The sequence below is a fragment of the Petromyzon marinus genome, assembly GCF_048934315.1.
Source record: "Petromyzon marinus isolate PM22_M1 ecotype Great Lakes invasive population chromosome 80 unlocalized genomic scaffold, UKy_Petmar_22M1.pri1.0 chr80_unloc.4, whole genome shotgun sequence".
NCBI classification, from domain to species: Eukaryota; Metazoa; Chordata; class Hyperoartia; order Petromyzontiformes; family Petromyzontidae; genus Petromyzon; species Petromyzon marinus.
The window spans coordinates 583,890-603,829 of NW_027422632.1; the positions used below are offsets into that span (position 1 = coordinate 583,890).

Sequence of the window (19,940 nt, forward strand, 5' to 3'; positions counted from 1 at the left end):
CTCTCCCCGTGTCTCTCTCTCTCCGTGTCTCTCTCTCTCTCTGTGTCTCTCTCCGTCTCTCTCCCCGTGTCTCTCTCTCCGTCTCCATCTCCCCGTGTCTCTCTCCATCTCTCCGTCTCCATCTCCCCGTGTCTCTCTCTCCGCCTCACCCGGCTCTGCCCACGAGTGCCCCCACGCGTGACGTCACGCGTGCCCGCATCTCCCCGTGTCTCTCTCCCCGTGTCTCTCTCTCTGTGTCTCTCTCTCTGTGTCTCTCTCTGTGTCTCTCTCTCCATCTCTCTCTGTGTCTCTCTCCGTCTCTCTCTCCCCGTGTCTCTCTCTCTCCGTGTCTCTCTCTCTCTCTGTGTCTCTCTCCGTCTCTCTCCCCGTGTCTCTCTCTCCGTCTCCATCTCCCCGTGTCTCTCTCCATCTCTCCGTCTCCATCTCCCCGTGTCTCTCTCTCCGCCTCACCCGGCTCTGCCCACGAGTGCCCCCACGCGTGACGTCACGCGTGCCCGCATCTCCCCGTCCAAGCCGCCGCCGCCGCCGCCGCCGCCCTCCGCCGCGACCCCCATCCCGGCTGCCGTGGGTGGCCGCGGTGACGAGGGGCGTGGCTGCGGCACGCAGTCAAGGGCCAGGCAGTGTAGCAGCGCCACCTGGGCGTCGCGGCGAGACGCCACGGCACGGGCGACGCGGGCGGCAAAGCGGCGAGGATCCTCCGCGTGGAACGCCACCAACACGCGGGGCAACCACGCTCGGTGGGGGGGGTCAACTGGGGGGGGTGTGGGGGGGTGGGGTGGGGTGGGGTGGGGGGGTGGGTGGGTGGGGGGGTGGGTAGGGGGTGGGGGGGTGGGGGGGTGGGGGGGTGGGGGGGTGGGTGAGTGGGTGGGGGGGTGGGTGAGTGGGTGGGGGGGTGGGTGAGTGGGTGGGGGGTGGGTGTGTGGGTGAGTGGGTGGGTGAGTGAGTGAGTGGGTGAGTGAGTGGGTGGGGTGAGTGTGTGAGTGGGTGAGTGGGTGGGTGAGTGAGTGGGTGGGGTGAGTGTGTGAGTGGGTGAGTGGGTGAGTGAGTGAGTGGGGTGAGTGTGTGAGTGGGTGGGGTGAGTGAGTGAGTGGGTGAGTGGGTGGGTGAGTGGGTGGGTGAGTGAGTGGGTAAGTGAGTGGGTGAGTGGGTGAGTGTGTGAGTGAGCGAGTGGTGAGTGTGTGAGTGGGTGGGGTGAGTGAGTGAGTGGGAGAGTGGGTGAGTGAGTGGGTGGGTGAGTGGGTGGGTGGGTGAGTGGGTGAGTGGGTGGGTGAGTGGGTGAGTGGGTGGGAGAGTAGGTGGGGGAGTGAGTGTGTGGGTGAGTGAGTGGGTGAGTGAGTGAGTGAGTGGGTGAGTGAGTGGGTGGTTGAGTGATGGAGTGGGTGATTGTGTGGGTGAGTGTGTGGGTGAGTGAGTGGGTGAGTGAGTGGGTGGGTGAGTGGGTGGGTGAGTGGGTGAGTGAGTGGGTGAGTGAGTGAGTGGGTGAGTGGGTGAGTGAGTGAGTGGGTGAGTGAGTGAGTGGGTGGTTGAGTGATGGAGTGGGTGATTGTGTGGGTGGGTGAGTGGGTGGGTGGGTGAGTGAGTTGAGTGAGTGAGTGGGTGAGTGAGTGAGTGGGTGTGTGGGAGAGTGTGTGAGTGGGTGGGAGAGTAGGTGGGGGAGTGAGTGGGTGGGGTGAGTGAGTGTGTGGGTGAGTGAGTTGAGTGAGAGAGTGGGTGAATGAGTGAGTGGGTGTGTGGGTGAGTGAGTTGAGTGAGTGAGTGGGTAAGTGTGTGGTAGAGTGAGTGGTGAGTGAGTGGAAGTGGGTTGGTGAGTAAGTGGGTGGAAGTGGGTTGATGAGTGAGTGAGTGGGTAAGTGGGTGAGTGGGTGGGTGAGTGGGTGAGTGGGTGAGTGAGTGGGTGAGCGGGTGGGTGAGCGAGTGAAGGGTGCTGTGATATGAAACAGCGATTCCTTCATTATATTATCAAAAGTGATGGATCGAGGGCCGCTTGATTAGCTCACCCTTGGGGGCCAAACGGACACGGCCGTTGGCATCGGCGCGCTGCACCAGGTACAGCCGCGTGGAGTGGTCATAGTCCAGCACGCCCACGGACACCCAGGACATCGCTACACAGACAGAGAGACAGACAGAGAGACAGACAGAGACACCAGGTACAGCCGCGTGGAGTGGTCGTAGTCCAGCACGCCCACGGACAGCCAGGACATCGCTACACAGACAGAGAGACAGACAGAGAGACAGACAGAGACAGAGACACCAGGTACAGCCGCGTGGAGTGTTCGTAGTCCAGCACGCCCACAGACACCCAGGACATCGCTACACAGACACAGACAGAGAGACAGACAGACAGAGAGACGGTGAGAGAGAGACATGGAGAGAGAGACACGGTGACAATGGGTGAGGAACACGGAGAGAGAGACACCAGGTACAGCCGCGTGGAGTGGTCGTAGTCCAACACGCCCACGGACACCCAGGACATCGCTACACAGACAGAGAGACAGACAGACAGAGAGACAGTGAGAGAGAGACATGGAGAGAGAGGGACACGGTGAGAGAGAGATATACATCTTAGTCCAGCACCCCCACGGACACCCAGGACATCGCTACACAGACAGAGAGACAGACAGACAGAGAGAGAGAGACAGAGAGAGAGAGAGAGACACGGTGACAATGGGGGAGGAACACGGAGAGAGAGACACCAGGTACAGCCGCTAGGAGTGTTCGTAGTCCAGCACCCCCACGGACACCCAGGACATCGCTACAGAGACACAGACAGAGAGACAGACAGAGAGACAGAGAGCCAGACAGAGACACGGTGACAATGGGGGAGGAACACGGAGATAGAGAGACACCAGGTACAGCCACGTGGAGTGTTCGTAGTCCAGCACGCCCACGGACACCAGGACATCGCTACACAGACAGAGACAGAGAGACAGACAGAGAGACAGACAGAGACAGAAAGAGAGACAGTGAGAGAGACATGAAGAGAGAGACACGGTGACAATGGGGGAGGAACACGGAGAGAGACACCGGGCAGAGCCGCTAGGAGTGTTGGTAGTCCAGCACGCCCACGGACACCCAGGACATTGCTACACAGACACAGACAGAGAGACAGACAGAGAGACAGACAGAGAGACAGTGAGAGAGAGACATGGAGAGAGGGACACGGTGAGAGAGATATACATCTTAGTCCAGCACGCCCACGGACCACCCAGGACATCGCTACACAGACACAGAGACGCGGACAGAGAGACTGACAGACAGAGAGACAGTGAGAGAGAGACATGGAGAGAGAGAGACACGGTGACAATGGGTGAGGAACACGGAGAAAGAGAGACACCGGGTAGAGCCGCTAGGAGTGTTCGTAGTCCAGCACGCCCACGGACAGCAAGGACATCGCTACACAGACACAGACAGAGAGACAGACAGAGAGACAGACAGACAGAGAAACAGTGAGAGAGAGACATGGAGAGAGAGACACGGTGAGAGAGAGATATACATCTTAGTCCAGCACCCGCACGGACAGCCAGGATATCGCTACACAGACACAGAGACGCGGACAGAGAGACTGACAGACAGAGAGACAGTGAGAGAGAGACATGGAGAGAGGGACACGGTGAGAGAGAGATACATCTTAGTCCAGCACGCCCACAGTCAGGACATCGCTACACAGCCAGAGATACAGGCAATAGTCACAGGCAGTCTGTCTCTGTATGACTGTTCTGTGTCTATCTGTCTGTGTCTGTGAATGTCTATCTGTCTATGTGAGTGTCTGTTTGTCTGTGTCTGTCTATGTATTTGTGTGTCTGTGTGCCTGTCTGTGTGTGTGTATGTGTGTGTGTGTCTGCATCGGGCAGAGATGAACTCCCAAGCGAGTATGTATGCCGATGATCTGGTAATAGCTGCTCATTCAGAGGAGGAGTTGGAGGCGCTACTGCTGAGACTGGAGCGTGCCACTAAGAGGTGGGGCCTTACCATCAGCCCCACCAAAACTAAGCACCTGCCTGGGTATTTTGTACCATCGGACACTCCACCCCCACAACTCCCAATTGGTGATGGGGCAGTTGTGGAGAGAGTGGAGAGTTTCCCATACCTGGGCAGTGTGCTTATGACCGGCTCCAGTTTAACAGCAGAGGTCTCACTCCGAATCAGTCGAGCGGCAATATCTTTTCATCGGTTGCGTAACGCTGTGCGGAAGCTACCTGGACTGTCGCTCCGCACGAAGCTTCGGGTCTTCTCGGCCACGGTCATTCCCTCCCTTCTCTACGCTTGCGAAACGTGGACCCCCTTAATGGAACATCTTCGCCGGTTAGAAGCATTTAGGCTGGCCTGCCTACGATCCATCCTGGGTTTAACCAGGCTGGATTGTGTGAGGAGCTCACAAAGCCTCGAAAGATCTGGACAAAGTCCCATCGGTGAGCTCCTCCGGCAGGCAAGGCTGCGTTGGCTGGGTCATGTAGCCCGCATGCCAAGTCACCGCATGCCCAAACAGCTTTTGTTCGACCAGATCTAGGGGGCAAAACGGGCGTGGCACGGGCTAGAGAAGAGATGGAGTGATGTGGTACAGGAGGACGTGGAGCTGAGCGGACTTGCCGATGACTGGTACCAGCGGTGTCAAGATCGGCCTCTGTGGAGGAGGCTCGTGAAGGACGCTGCTACTGGGCAGTTGGAAGCAGTCGCCCTCCGGCAGAGGAGCGACGCTCAGAACAACGAGCGGAGCGCCGGGTGGCTAAAGCACAGCAGGTTGGCACAGTAGGGGGCACAGGTTGTGCATCAGCCAGTCGTCTCAGTCAGTCGACCTGTGGCACTTGGGTCTGTCCCGTGACCTCCTGCCAGCGGGCGTTCGACACTTCACGTGGCCTCAAAGGTGCACATGGCCTGGCACAAGCGTCGTGGTGACGTCACCGCCACTTATCGGCGAATGGCGGTGGTTGTTGTTGTTGTTGTGTCTTTCTGTCTGTGTGTGTGTGTGTCCATCCTCACCAGATTTGCTCTTCTCGTCCAATGGGAGGAAAGCCCGGGCCGGAACAGGCTTGCGGATTCCAGATTTCGAATCGAGGCCCAGGGACAGCCACTCCTCAGGAGTTCGGCACTCACTCTCCTCATCGTCAAACACCTCCAGAGACATACAGGCATACACAAAGATCCCCAGTGTAGCCTCAACAGACCGTCAGGGCAAGTGCTGTTACGCTCACACACTCACCCACTCACCCACTCGCTCACCCGCTCACTCACTCACTCACGCAATCACTCACTCACCCACCCACCCACTCACTCTCCTCATCGTCAAACACCTCCAGAGACATACAGGCATACACAAAGATCCCCAGTGTAGCCTCAACAGACTGTCAGGGCAAGTGCTGTTACACTCACACACTCAACCACTCACTCACCCGCTCACTGCCTCACTCACGCAATCACTCACCCACCCACTCACTCTCCTCATCGTCAAACACCTCCAGAGACATACAGGCATACACAAAGATCCCAAGTGTAGCCTCAACAGACTGTCAGGGCAAGTGCTGTTACGCTCACACACTCACCCACTCGCTCACCCGCTCACTCACTCACTCAAGCAATCACTCACCCACCCACCCACTCACTCTCCTCATCGTCAAACACCTCCAGAGACATACAGGCATACACAAAGATCCCCAGTGTAGCCTCAACAGACCGTCAGGGCAAGTGCTGTTACGCTCACACACTCACCCACTCGCTCACCCGCTCACACACTCACTCACGCAATCACTCACCCACCCAGCCACTCACTCTCCTCATCGTCAAACACCTCCAGAGACATACAGGCATACACAAAGATCCCCAGTGTAGCCTCAACAGACCGTCAGGGCAAGTGCTCACTCACTCACTCACGCAATCACTCATCCACCCACTCATTCACTCACTCACTCATTCACTCACGCACTCACTCACTCACCCACTCACTGACCCACCCACTTACTCATTCACTCACGCAATCACTCACCCGCTCGCTCATTCACTCACGCAATCACTCATTCACTCACTGACTAACCCATCCATTCACCAACTCACCCACTCACTCACCCACTCATTCATTCACCCACTCACTCACCCATTCACTCACTCATTCACTCACCCACTCACGCAATAACTCATCCACGCACTCGCTCAGTCGCTCATGCACTTACGCACTCACACACTCACTCACTCACCCAACCACTTGTTCACACATGCAATCCCTCACCCACTCACTCACCCACTCACTCACTCATTCACTCACGCGCTCACTCGCCCACTTACTCACTCACTCATACACTCATTCACCCACCCACTCGCTCATTCACTCACGCAATCATTCACCCACTCACTCACTCACTCACCCACTCACTCACCCACTCACTCACTCACCCACTCACCCACTCACTCACCCACTCACTCACTCACCCACTCACTCACCCATTCACTCACTTATTCACTCACGCACTTACTCACCCATTCGCTCAACCACCCACTCACTCATTCACGCACGCAACCATTCACCCACCCACTCGCTCATTCACTCGCACACTCACTATCCCACTCGCTCACTCACCCACGCACTCACCCACTCGCTCACCCACTCACTCACCCACTCGCTCACCCACTCAGTCACCCATTCATTCACCTACTCACCCACTCACCCACCCACTCACTCACCCACCCACTCACTCACCCACTCACCCACTAACTCACTCTTCTTATCGTCAAACATCTCCACACAGACACACACACAGAGACAAAGACAAAGATCCCCCATGTCGCCTCACCAGAATATCTGTGTGTGTCTCTGTGTGTCTCTATCTCTGTGTCTCTGGGTGTGTGTTTCTGTGTGTGTCTGTGTCTCTGTGTGTGTCTCTCCCTCTGTGTCTCTGTGTGTGTATCTATGTATGTCTGTGTCTCTGTGTGTGTCTCTCCCTCTGTGTCTCTGTGTGTTTCTGTGTGTGTCTGTGTCTCTGTGTGTGTTTCTCCCTCTGTGTGTGTGTTTCTGTGTGTGTCTGTGTCTCTGTGTGTGTTTCTCCCTCTGTGTATGTGTTTCTGTGTGTGTCTGTGTCTCTGTGTGTGTTTCTCCCTCTGTGTCTCTGTGTGTGTATATATGGATGTCTGTGTCTCTGTGTGTGTCTCTCCCTCTGTGTCTCTGTGTGTGTGTGTTTCTGTGTGTGTCTGTGTCTCTGTGTGTGTCTCTCCCTCTGTGTCTGTGTGTGTGTGTCTGTGTCTCTGTGTGTGTCTCTGTGTGTGTCTCTCTCTGTCTCTGTGTGTGTGTCTCTCTCTGTGTCTTTCTGTTTATCTGCGTGTCTCTGTGTGTGTCTCTATGTGTGTGTGTGTCTGTGTCTCTGTGTGTGTTTTTCCCTCTGTGTCTCTGTGTGTGTGTCTATGTATGTCTGTGTCTCTGTGTGTGTCTCTCTCTGTGTCTCTGTGTGTTTTTGTCTGTGTGTGTGTCTGTGTCTCTGCGTGTGTGTCTGTGTTTCTCTTTCTATCTCTGTCTCTGCGTGTGTCTCTCTCTCTGTGTCTTTCTATGTCTCTGTGTGTCTGTGTGTCCGTGTCTCTGTGTGTGTCTCTCTCTGTGTCTCTCTGTGTCTCTGCGTGTGTGTGTGTCTCTGTCTGTGTGTCTCTCTCTGTGTCTCTCTGTGTCTCTGCGTGTGTGTGTGTCTCTGTCTGTGTGTGTCTCTCTCTGTGTCTCTCTGTGTCTCTGCGTGTGTGTGTCTCTCTGTCTGTGTGTGTCTCTCTCTGTGTCTCTCTGTGTCTCTGTGTGTGTGTCTCGCTGTGTCTGTGTCTGTGTGTGTGTGTGTGTCTCTGTCTCTGTGTGTGTCTCTCTCTGTCTATATCTGTCTCTCTCTGTCTGTGTGTGTGTCTCTCTCTGTCTCTCTCTGTCTCTGTATGTGTCTCTCTGTGTCTCTCTGTGTCTCTGCGTGTGTGTGTGTGTGTCTCTGTCTCTGTGTGTGTCTCTCGCTGAGTCTCTGTGTCTCTGCATGTGTGTGTCTCTCAGTCTCTGTGTGTGTCTCTCTCTGTCTTTCTCTGTCTCTCTCTGTCTCTGTCTGTGTCTCTGTGTCTCTGTGTGTCTCCCAGTCACCTCTAGAGGCAGGAATGGGGAGTATCCGTGGCTCCCTGCCTGTGTGTCTGTCTCTGTCTCTCGCTGTGTCTCTCTGCGTCTCTGCGTGTGTGTGTCTCTCTGTCTGTGTGTGTGTCTTTCTCTGTCTCTCTCTGTCTCTCGCTGTGTCTCTCTGTGTCTGCGTGTGTGTGTCTCTCTGTCTGTGTCTTTCTGTGTCTCTCTGTGTCTCTGCGTGTGTGTGTGTCTCTGTCTCTGTGTGTCTCTCTGTCTGTGTCTGTCTCTGTCTCTCTCTGTCTCTGTGCGTGTCTCTCTCTGTCTCTGTCTCTCTGTGTCTCTCTCTGTCTCTGTTTGTGTCTCTCTCTGTCTCTCTCTGTCTCTGTGTGTGTCTCTCTGTGTCTCTCTCTGTCTGTGTGTGTGTCTCTCTGTTTCTCTCCGTGTCTCTGCGTGTGTGTGTGTTTGTGTCTCTGTCTCTGTGTGTGTCTCTCTGTTTCTCTCTGTGTCTCTGCGTGTGTGTGTGTGTCTCTGTCTCTGTGTGTGTCTCTCGCTGTGTCTCTGTGTCTCTGCGTGTGTGTGTGTGTCTCTGTCTGTGTGTGTGTCTCTCTCTCTGTGTCTCTCTGTGTCTCTCTCTGTCTCTGTGTGTGTCTCTCTGTCTCTCTCTGTCTCTGTGTCTGTCTCTGTGTGTGTGTGTCTCTGTCTCTGTGTGTGTCTTTCGCTGTGTCTCTGCGTGTGTGTGTGTGTGTCTCTCTGTCTCTGTGTGTGTCTCTCTGTGTCTCTCTGTGTCTCTGCGTGTGTGTCTCTGTCTCTGTGTGTCTCTCTCTGTGTCTCTCTGTCTCTGTGTGTGTCTCTCTGTCTCTCTCTGTCTCTGTGTGTGTCTCTCCCTGTGTCTCTGTGTCTCTGTGTGTGTGTCTCTGTGTCTCTGTGTGTCTCCCAGTCACCTCTAGAGGCAGGAATGGGGGTATCCGTGGCTTCCTGCCTGTGTCTGTGTGTGTCTGTGTGTGTCTGTGCTTGTCTCTCTCTGTGTCTGTCTGTGTCTGTGTGTGTCTGTGTGTGTCTGTGTGTGTCTCTCTGTCTGTGTCTCTGTGTCTCTGTCTGTGTCTCTCTGTGTCTCTGCGTGTGTGTGTGTGTCTGTCTGTGTGTCTCTGCGTGTGTGTGTGTGTGTCTGTGTGTGTCTCTCTCTGTCTGTGTGTGTCTGTGTGTGTCTCTCTGTGACTCTGCCTGTGTCTGTGTGTGTCTGTGTGTGTCTCTCTCTGTCTGTGTGTGTTTGTGTGTGTCTGTGTGTGTCTTTGTGTGTCTCTCTCTGTCTCTCCCTGTCTGTGTGTGTGTCTGTGTGTGTCTCTCTGTGTCTCTGCCTGTGTCTGTGTGTGTCTGTGTGTGTCTCTCTCTGTCTCTCTGTGTCTCTCGCTGTGTCTCTTTGTGTGTCTCCCAGTCACCTCTAGAGGCAGGAATGGGGGTATCCGCGGCTCCCTGTCTATGGGTGTCTGTGTGAGTCTATGTGTCTCTGTGTGATTCTATGGGTCTCTGTGTGAGTCTGTGTGTGTCTGTGTGTGTCTGTGTGTGTCTCTCTGTGTCTCTCTCTGTCTCTGTGTGTGTATCTGTGTCTCTCTGTGTCTCTGTGTGTCTGTGTGTGTCTCTCTCTGTGTCTCTCTGTCTCTGTGTGTGTCTCTGTGTGTCTGTGTGTGTGTCTCTGTGTGTCTCTCTCTGTGTGTCTCTCTCTGTGTGTGTCTCTGTGTCTCTCTGTCTCTGTGTGTGTCTCTGTGTGTCTCTGTGTGTCTCCCAGTCACCTCTAGAGGCAGGATGGGGGTATCCGTGGCTCCGTCTGTGTCTGTGTGTGTGTCTGTATGTGTCTGTGTGTGTCTCTCTCTGTCTGTGTGTGTCTGTGTGTGTCTGTGTGTGTCTCTCCCTGTGTCTCTGTGTCTCTGTGTGTGTCTCTGTCTGTGTCTCTCTGTGTCTCTGCGTGTGTGTGTGTCTGTCTGTGTGTCTCTGTGTGTGTGTGTGTCTGTGTGTGTGTCTCTGTGTCTCTGTGTGTGTGTCCCTGTGTCTCTGTGTGTCTCTGTGTGTCTCCCAGTCACCTCTAGAGGCAGGAATGGGGGGTATCCGTGGCTCCCTGTCTGTGTCTGTGTGTGTCTGTGTGTGTCTGTGTGTGTCTCTCTGTCTCTGTGTGTGTGTCTCTGTGTCTCTGTGTGTCTCTGTGTGTCTCCCAGTCACCTCTAGAGGCAGGAATGGGGGGTATCCGTGGCTCCCTGTGTGTGTCTGTGTGTGTCTGTGTGTGTCTCTGTGTCTCTGTGTGTCCCTGTGTCTCTGTGTCTCTGTGTGTCTCCCAGTCACCTCTAGAGGCAGGAATGGGGGGTATCCGTGGCTCCCTGTCTGTGTCTGTGTGTGTGTCTGTGTGTGTCTGTGTGTGTCTCTCTCTGTGTCTCTCTCTGTCTCTGTGTGTGTGTCTCTGTCTCTGTGTGTGTGTCTCTGTGTCTCTGTGTGTCTCTGTGTGTCTCCCAGTCACCTCTAGAGGCAGGAATGGGGGGTATCCGTGGCTCCCTGTCTGTGTCTGTGTGTGTGTCTGTGTGGGTCTCTGTGTCTCTGTGTCTCTGTGTCTGTGTGTCTGTGTGTCTCTGTGTGTCTCCCAGTCACCTCTAGAGGCAGGAATGGGGGTATCCGTGGCTCCCTGTCTGTGTCTGTGTGTGTCTGTGTGTGTCTCTCTCTCTGTGTCTCTCTCTGTCTGTGTGTGTGTGTCTCTGTGTGTCTCTGTGTGTCTCCCAGTCACCTCTAGAGGCAGGAATGGGGGGTATCCGCGACTCCCTGTCTGTGTGTGTCTGTGTGTGTCTGTGTGTGTCTGTGTGTGTCTCTCTGTCTCTGTGTGTGTGTCTGTGTGTGTCTGTGTGTGTCTCTCTGTCTCTGTGTGTGTGTCTCTGTGTCTCTGTGTGTCTCTGTGTGTCTCCCAGTCACCTCTAGAGGCAGGAATGGGGGGTATCCGTGGCTCCCTGTCTGTGTCTGTGTGTGTGTCTGTGTGTGTCTCTGTGTCTCTGTGTCTCTGTCTCTGTGTGTCTCTGTGCGTGTCTCCCAGTCACCTCTAGAGGCAGGAATGGGGGGTATCCGTGGCTCCCTGTCTGTGTCTGTGTGTGTCTGTGTGTGTCTCTCTCTGTGTCTCTCTGTCTCTGTGTGTGTCTCTGTGTCTCTGTGTGTCTCTGTGTGTGTCTCCCAGTCACCTCTAGAGGCAGGAATGGGGGGTATCCGCGGCTCCCTGTCTGTGTCTGTGTGTGTGTCTGTGTGTGTCTGTGTGTGTCTCTCTCTGTGTCTCTCTCTGTCTCTGTGTGTGTGTCTCTGTGTGTCTCCCAGTCACCTCTAGAGGCAGGAATGGGGGGTATCCGCGGCTCCCTGTCTGTGTCTGTGTGTGTCTGTGTGTGTCTGTGTGTGTCTCTCTCTGTGTCTCTCTCTGTCTCTGTGTGTGTGTCTCTGTGTCTCTGTGTGTCTCCCAGTCACCTCTAGAGGCAGGAATGGGGGTATCCGTGGCTCCCTGTCTGTGTCTGTGTGTGTCTCTCTCTGTGTCTCTCTCTGTCTCTGTGTGTGTCTCTCCCTGTGTCTCTCTGTCTCTGTGTGTGTCTCTGTGTCTCTGTGTGTCTCTGTGTGTCTCCCAGTCACCTCTAGAGGCAGGAATGGGGGGTATCCGTGGCTCCCTGCCTGTGTCTGTGTGTGTGTCTGTGTGTGTCTGTGTGTGTCTCTCTCTGTCTGTGTGTGTGTCTCTCTGTCTCTGTGTGTGTCTCTCTGTGTGTCTCCCAGTCACCTCTAGAGGCAGGAATGGGGGTATCCGTGGCTCCCTGTCTGTGTCTGTGTGTGTGTCTGTGTGTGTCTGTGTGTGTCTCTCTCTGTCTGTGTGTGTCTGTGTGTGTCTGTGTGTGTCTCTCCCTGTGTCTCTGTGTCTCTGTGTGTGTCTCTGTCTGTGTCTCTGCCTGTGTCTGTGTGCGTCGCTCTGTGTCTCTCCCTGTCTGTGTGTGTCTCTCTCTGTCTCTCTGTGTCTCTGCGTGTGTGTGTGTCTCTGCATGTGTGTCTCTGTGTGTCTCTGTGTGTCTCCCAGTCACCTCTAGAGGCAGGAATGGGGGGTATCCGTGGCTCCCTGTCTGTGTCTGTGTGTGTCTGTGTGTGTCTCTCTCTGTGTCTCTCTCTGTCTCTGTGTGTGTGTCTCTGTGTCTCTGTGTGTCTCCCAGTCACCTCTAGAGGCAGGAATGGGGGGTATCCGCGGCTCCCTGTCTGTGTCTGTGTGTGTCTGTGTGTGTCTGTGTGTGTCTGTGTGTGTCTCTCTGTCTCTGTGTGTGTGTCTGTGTGTGTCTGTGTGTGTCTCTCTGTCTCTGTGTGTGTGTCTCTGTGTCTCTGTGTGTCTCTGTGTGTCTCCCAGTCACCTCTAGAGGCAGGAATGGGGGTATCCGTGGCTCCCTGTCTGTGTCTGTGTGTGTCTGTGTGTGTCTCTGTGTCTCTGTGTCTCTGTGTCTCTATGTCTCTGTGTCTGTGTGTCTCTGTGTGTCTCCCAGTCACCTCTAGAGGCAGGAATGGGGGGTATCCGTGGCTCCCTGTCTGTGTCTGTGTGTGTCTGTGTGTGTCTCTCTCTGTGTCTCTCTCTGTCTCTGTGTGTGTGTCTCTGTGTCTCTGTGTGTGTCTCCCAGTCACCTCTAGAGGCAGGAATGGGGGGTATCCGCGGCTCCCTGTCTGTGTCTGTGTGTGTCTGTGTGTGTCTGTGTGTGTCTCTCTCTGTGTCTGTGTGTGTCTCTGTGTCTCTGTGTGTGTCTGTGTGTGTCTCTCTCTGTCTCTCTCTGTCTCTGTGTGTGTCTCTGTGTCTCTGTGTCTCTCTCTGCCTCTCCCTGTCTGTGTGTGTCTCTGTGTCTCTGTGTGTCTCTCTCTGCGTCTCTGTGTCTCTCTCTTTGTCTCTGTGTCTCTGTGTGTCTCCCAGTCACCTCTAGAGGCAGGAATGGGGGGTATCCGCGGCTCCCTGTCTGTGTCTGTCTGTGCCTATGTCTGTCTCTGTGTGTCTCTGTGTGTCTCTGTGTGTGTGTCTCTGTGTCTCTGTGTGTCTCCCAGTCACCTCTAGAGGCAGGAATGGGGGGTATCCGCGGCTCCCTGTCTGTGTCTGTGTGTGTCTGTGTGTGTCTCTCTCTGTGTCTCTCTCTGTCTCTGTGTCTCTGTGTGTGTCTCCCAGTCACCTCTAGAGGCAGGAATGGGGGGTATCCGCGGCTCCCTGTCTGTGTCTGTGTGTGTGTCTGTGTGTGTCTGTGTGTGTGTGTCTGTGTGTGTCTCTCTGTCTCTGTGTGTGTCTGTGTGTGTCTGTGTGTCTCTCTCTGTCTCTGTGTGTGTGTCTCTGTGTGTCTCTGTGTGTCTCCCAGTCACCTCTAGAGGCAGGAATGGGGGGTATCCGTGGCTCCCTGTCTGTGTCTGTGTGTGTCTGTGTGTGTCTCTCTCTGTGTCTCTCTCTGTCTCTGTGTGTCTCTCTGTGTCTGTGTGTCTCTGTGTGTCTCCCAGTCACCTCTAGAGGCAGGAATGGGGGGTATCCGCGGCTCCCTGTCTGTGTCTGTGTGTGTGTCTCTGTGTGTCTGTGTGTGTCTCTGTGTGTCTCTGTGTCTCTGTGTGTCTCCCAGTCACCTCTAGAGGCAGGAATGGGGGGTATCCGCGGCTCCCTGTCTGTGTCTGTGTGTGTCTGTGTGTGTCTCTCTCTGTGTCTCTCTCTGTCTCTGTGTCTCTGTGTGTGTCTCCCAGTCACCTCTAGAGGCAGGAATGGGGGGTATCCGCGGCTCCCTGTCTGTGTCTGTGTGTCTGTCTGTGTGTGTCTGTGTGTGTGTGTCTGTGTGTGTCTCTCTGTCTCTGTGTGTGTCTGTGTGTGTCTGTGTGTCTCTCTCTGTCTCTGTGTGTGTGTCTCTGTGTGTCTCTGTGTGTCTCCCAGTCACCTCTAGAGGCAGGAATGGGGGGTATCCGCGGCTCCCTGTCTGTGTCTGTGTGTGTCTCTGTGTGTCTCTCTCTGCGTCTCTGTGTCTCTTTCTTTGTCTCTGTGTGTCTCTGTGTGTCTCCCAGTCACCTCTAGAGGCAGGAATGGGGGGTATCCGCGGCTCCCTGTCTGTGTCTGTGTGTGTCTCTCTCTGCGTCTCTGTGTCTCTCTCTTTGTCTCTGTGTGTCTCTGTGTGTCTCCCAGTCACCTCTAGAGGCAGGAATGGGGGGTATCCGCGGCTCCCAGCCCCCCTCACGGCTCTGTAGACCGCCCGGGGTGCCACGGGCAGCAGCGGCGTCGTCGCCTCCACGCCAGCCTCGCTCAGCAGAGACTCCAGCCGCTGGGACTGGAACTCTCGGCGCCTCCTGTAGGATACAGCTTCGCCATCGTCACCGTGACCGTGACCACGCTCCATCACCACTGCCATCGTCGTCATCGCCGTCTTCAGCGTGACCGTCACAACTACCGTCGTCATCTCGACCATCGAGAACATCGCCATCGCGATCGTGGCCACCATCATCTTCAAAACTGCCACGATCAACAACAACAACAACAACAACCGCCATTCGCCACTAAGTGGCGGCGACGTCACCACGACGCTTGTGCCAGGCTATGTGCACCGTGAGGCCACGTGAAATGTCGAACGCCCGCCGGCAGGAGGTCACGGGGCAGACCCAGGTGCCACGGGTCGACTGACTGAGACGACTGGCTGATGCACCACCTGTGCCCCCTACTGTGCCAACCTGATGTGCTTTAGCCACCCGGCGCTCCGCTCGTTGTTGTGAGCATCGCTCCTCCGCCCTCCGTTGTTGTTGGAGGGCGACTGCCTCCAACTGCCCAGTAGCAGCGTCCTTCACGAGCCTCCTCTACAGAGGCCGATCTTGACACCGCTGGTACCAGTCATCGGCAAGTCCACTCAGCTCCACGTCCTCCTGCACCACATCACTCCATCTCTTCTCTAGGCCGTGCCACGCCCGTTTAACCCCCTCGATCCGCCGAACAAAAGCTGTTTCGGCATGCGGTGGCTGGGCATGCGGGCTACATGGCCCAGCCAACGCAGCCTCGCCTGCCGGAGGAGCTCACCGATGGGACCTTGCCCAGATCTTTCAAGGATTTGTGAGCTCCTCACACAATCCAGTCTGGTTAAACCCAGGATGGATCGTAGGCAGGCCAGCCTAAATGTTTCTAACTGGCAAAGATGTTCCATTAGGGGGGGTCCACGTTTTGCAAGCGTAGAGAAGGGAGGGAATGACTGTGGCCGAGAAGACCTGAAGCTTCGTGTGGAGAGACAGACCAGGTAGCTTCCACACAGCGTTACGCAACCAATGAAAAGGTATTGCCGCTCGACTGATTCGGAGTGAGACCTCTACTGTCAAATCGGAGCTGATCATGAACACACTGCCCAGGTATGGGAAACTCTCCGCCCTCTCCACAACTGCCCCATCACCAATTGGGAGTTGTGGTGGTGGAGTGTCTGATAGTACAAAATACCCAGGCAGGTGCTTAGTTTTGGTGGGGCTGATGATAAGGCCCCGCCTCATAGTGGCACGCTCCAGTCTCAGCAGCAGCGCCTCCAACTCCTCCTCTGAATGAGCAGCTATTACCAAATCATCAGCATACATAACATGGTTGAGCAATAGGGAGCCATCCCTTGACCGCACCCGGGCATCGATCAGCCTTCCATTGTATCTGTACCAGATAGAAATTCCTCCTGTACAGCCATCGGAGGCAAGGCGATGTTTAATAATCCTGCCCAGGACCTTTCCCGGCACACTGAGGAGTGAGATGCCCCTGTAGTTGTTACAGTCTGTGTGGTCCCTGTTCTTAAAGAGGGCGACCACCAGGGCATCCTTCCAATCCTGTGGAACCCATCCAGTGGTCCAGACTGTTGTTATGATGTCATGTAGGGCAGTCTGTGCACAAACGCCACCCTCCCTCAGCATTTCGCTTGGGAGATCATCTTTGCCCGATGCCTTTCTTGGTTCCAGACTCCGGATCGCCTTCAGTACTTTCTCAACAGATGGCACCTCAGCCAGCAACTCACAGGGGTGACTTCTTCTTCCAGTATTTGAGGTACCGCAGCCTCAGCAGGGTCATCCCCACTTTGTGCCACGATGTTTTCCAGGCTGAAGGATTTCCCCTCCCCCACGATCTCACAGAAATGCTCAGCAAATCTGAATACGGTAATAGGTGTGGCGCTGCAAGTTACTTTTTGATGGAATTAAAGAGCGATTTCTGATCGTGGGCCACTGAGGCAGATTCCATCTCCTCAGCAACCCGCGACCACCACCCATCCGTGCAACGCCTCACGGCTCTCCTAACTTCTGAGCGAAGGCTCGGTAAGCCTCCTCATTCTCTGACGTGGGATGCTGTAGCCGATGAGAGTGGGCCTGTCGCTTTTTCTCAGCCAGCGAGGGTCTCTGGGGAGGTCTGGACCGTGTACCCAATAGCAGCCATTGCATCTGCATGAGCCACAATCCTAAACCTCGCCCATGCTAACCCCAGCCTAAAGCAATGATGAAATTCTCGGTTGCAACTTTCATCAGCTAGCTGAGACCAGGCCACTGTGGGTTTGAATGGGGTCCTGGGTGTACACCCACCACCGGAGTGGAAGAATGGCAGGCGCATCTTACAGATGACAAGTCGATGGTCAGTGGGCAGATCAGCTACACGGGAGGTCCTGGTGTCAAGGACATGGGCCCGCATCCGCTGTTCCATCACTATGTAGTCTAGCAGATGTTCTTGCTTGGACCCGGCATGCATCCATGATGTTGTGTGGATGCGCCGATGCCGTAACAGCGTGTTGGTAATTACAAGCCCATGGGCTGCACACAAATCTATAAGCCTCCTGCCGTTGTTCTTGAGCTGATCTGGCCCATGCCCTCCAATCACCCCAGACCAGGTGCCAGCATCATGACCAATTCAGGCATTAAAGTCACCCAACAAGATGACTCTATCCCGAGGGGCCACTTTAGCCAGCACCTATGACAGGCGGTCATAGAAGGCATCTGACTCATCGGCCTTGCCTCCATCCCTCCACGGATGTTCATCTTCGGTGGGGGCATAAGTAACCACGACCACCACTCCTCGCCTCCGGTTGATGGGAAGGCGAGCCCAAAGTAGCCTGGGGCTTACAGCTTCCCACACCTCACCGCCACGCTCCCACGCCCCATTAATTTTTTTGTTCAGAAGAAGAGCCACTCCCTGTTGTTTGGCAGTAGAGGACTGTCTACCCCTCATGGTGGCAGGAGCCAGAGCCGGTCCACCGAACCTCCAGAAAACCACAGAGATCCAGGCGGTACCGGTCCAGCTCCCGACAGAGGAGCGGCAGCCTCTCCTCCGCAGTGAGCGTTCGAACATTCCACGTGGCCACACGAAGTGGCTTTTTGCTGTTTCTGGAGGAGCCCCGAGGGTAAGGATTCAGTCTCCTGGCTCCGCCAAATGGGGTTTGGCCAGGAGACGTCATGGATACCTGTCCCCCCGGGGCCTCTGGCACAAGCTTATTAGTTAGATATATTTTTGTTCGTGGTTTAGCGGTTCTTGGATTGAAGGTGGAGGGGTTACCAGCCCCTCGCACCCGTCTAGAGCCTCCTTTGGCCACTATGGTGGCTACACACACCATGAGGGGAATGTCAAATCTAAGTTTGCCCTCCCCCCATGGCAATGCTCACCACAGCGTTGCCGTCCGGCACCAACGAGGAGGTAGGGATTTGTTTTACCGGACACTCACAATCACCATCATCACCACCACCACCACCCCCACCCCCACCACCACCACCCCCAAAACCACCACCACCCCCACCACCCCCACCACCACCACCCCCAAAACCACCACCACCACCACCACCCCCACCACCACCACCCCCACCACCACCACCCCCACCACCACCACCACCCCCACGTTACCTCTCCACCTGCAGGCGCCGAGGGCAGTCTCCAGGTGGCTGTGTCAGTGCCACCTGCAGCTTGGGTTGGAATCGTCGCTCAGTGAAGTCTGAGGCAGCCACCCTGGCGGTGGTGACCCCCACCAACACCCCCTCCTCCTCTTCCTCCTCCTCCAACTCCTCCCCATCCGCCTCCTCCTCCTCCTCCGTCGTCAGAGGCGGCAGCAGCGACCCAACTATGGCACAGCAGCCAAGAATGTGGGAGATGAGAGAGAGACATCCCATGGCCCAGCCACCGCATGGCCCAGCCACCGCATGGCCCAACCACCGCATGGCCCAGCCACCGCATGGCCCAACCACCGCATGGCCCAGCCACCGCATGGCCCAACCACCGCATGGCCCAGCCACCGCATGGCCCAGCCACCGCATGGCCCAGCCACCGCATGGCCCAGCCACCGCATGGCCAAGCAGCTTCTGTTTGGCCGCATAGGGGGGGGGGGGTAAAGGGGTATGGCACGGGCTGGAGAACAGGTGGAGCTGATGGGTGAGTTAGTGAGTGGGTGAGTTAGTGAGTGGGTGGGTGGGTGAGTGGGTGAGTGAGTTAGTGAGTGGGTGAGTTAGTGAGTGGGTAAGTTAGTGAGTGGGTAAGTTAGTGAGTGGGTGAGTTAGTGAGTGGGTGGGTAGGTGAGTGGGTGAGTGAGTTAGTGAGTGGGTGAGTGAATGGTGAGTGAGTTAGTAAGTGAGTGGGTGAGTGGGTGAGTGAGTTAGTGAGTTAGTAAGTGAGTGGGTGGGTGCGTGAGTTCGTGAGTGTTTGAGTTCATGAGTGGGTGAGTGAGGGGGTGGGTGAGTTAATGAGTGGGTGAGTTAGTGAGTGGGTAAGTTAATGAGTGGGTGAGTAAGTGAGTGGGTAAGTTAGTGAGTGGGTGGGTGGGTGAGTGGGTGAGTGAGTTAGTGAGTTAGTGAGTGGGTGGGTGGGTGGGTGAGTTCGTGAGTGTTTGAGTTAATGAGTGGGTGAGTGAGTTAGTGAGTTAGTAAGTGAGTGCGTGGGTGAGTGGGTGAGTGAGTTAGTGAGTTAGTAAGTGAGTGAGTGGGTGGGTGAGTTCGTGAGTGTTTGAGTTAATGATTGGGTGAGTGAGGGGGTGGGTGAGTTAATGAGTGGGTGAGTGGGTGAGTTGGTGAGTGGGTGAGTTGGTGGGCAGGTGAGTTAGTGCGTGGGTGAGTGAGTTAGCGAGTGACACGGGCTAGAGAAGACATGGACTGATGGGTGAGTTAGTGAGTGAGTGTTTGGCACGGGCGAGAGAAGACATGGAGCTGATGCGGTACAGGAGGATGTGGAGCTGAGTGGACTTGCCGATGACTGGTACCAGCGGTGTCAAGATCGGCCTCTGTGCGTGCGTGTCTCTTTGTGTGCACATCTCTGTGTGTGTCTCACCGCAGGGTGTGTGTCTGTGCGTGGTTGATGTTCCCAGCAATGCGTGTCGGCCTTCTGACGTCCGCGTGACATCCTGAGACAGTGACGGGACAGCACAAACACCAACACCACCAATACAACCACCACCTGCACCATCACCACCACCTGCACCATCACCACCACCTACACCACCACCACCTACACCACCAATTACACCATTATCATCTGCACCACCACCTATACCACCACCACCTACACCATCACCTACACAATCACCTACACCATCACCTACACCACCTGTACCACCACCAACACCATCACCACCACCTACACCACCACCGACACCACCTATACCACAACCTACACCATGATGGTGGTGGTGACGATGGTGATGGTGGTGACGGTGACGTTGATGGTGGTGGCGGTGATGGTGACGGTGGTGGTGGTGATAGTGATGGTGGTGATGGTGGTGGTGACGGTGGTGGTGGTGATGGTGATAGTGATGGTGGTGATGGTGACGGTGGTGATGATAGTGATGGTGGTGATGGTGGTGATGGTGGTGATGGTGGTGGTGATGGTGATGGTGGTGATGGTGGTGATGGTGGTGGTGGCGGAGACGGTGGTGGT

The 19,940-nt window shown here is 55.5% G+C and overlaps 1 protein-coding gene across 1 annotated transcript in view; it reads right to left on the minus strand.

The window, feature by feature from the left end:
- Window positions 1-340: 340 nt before the first annotated feature.
- Window positions 341-19,940, minus strand: part of LOC142908371 (dynein axonemal heavy chain 1-like) — a 23,023-nt gene continuing 3,423 nt past the window's right edge. The window contains exons 3-8 of the mRNA XM_076058941.1: window positions 19,335-19,407; window positions 17,925-18,138; window positions 14,227-14,383; window positions 4,978-5,110; window positions 1,998-2,102; window positions 341-751 (exon numbers count right to left, since the gene is read on the minus strand). Coding sequence (XP_075915056.1) covers window positions 447-751; window positions 1,998-2,102; window positions 4,978-5,110; window positions 14,227-14,383; window positions 17,925-18,138; window positions 19,335-19,407 — 987 coding nt within the window. The 3' untranslated portion in view covers window positions 341-446. The remainder of the gene's footprint in view (window positions 752-1,997; window positions 2,103-4,977; window positions 5,111-14,226; window positions 14,384-17,924; window positions 18,139-19,334; window positions 19,408-19,940) is intronic.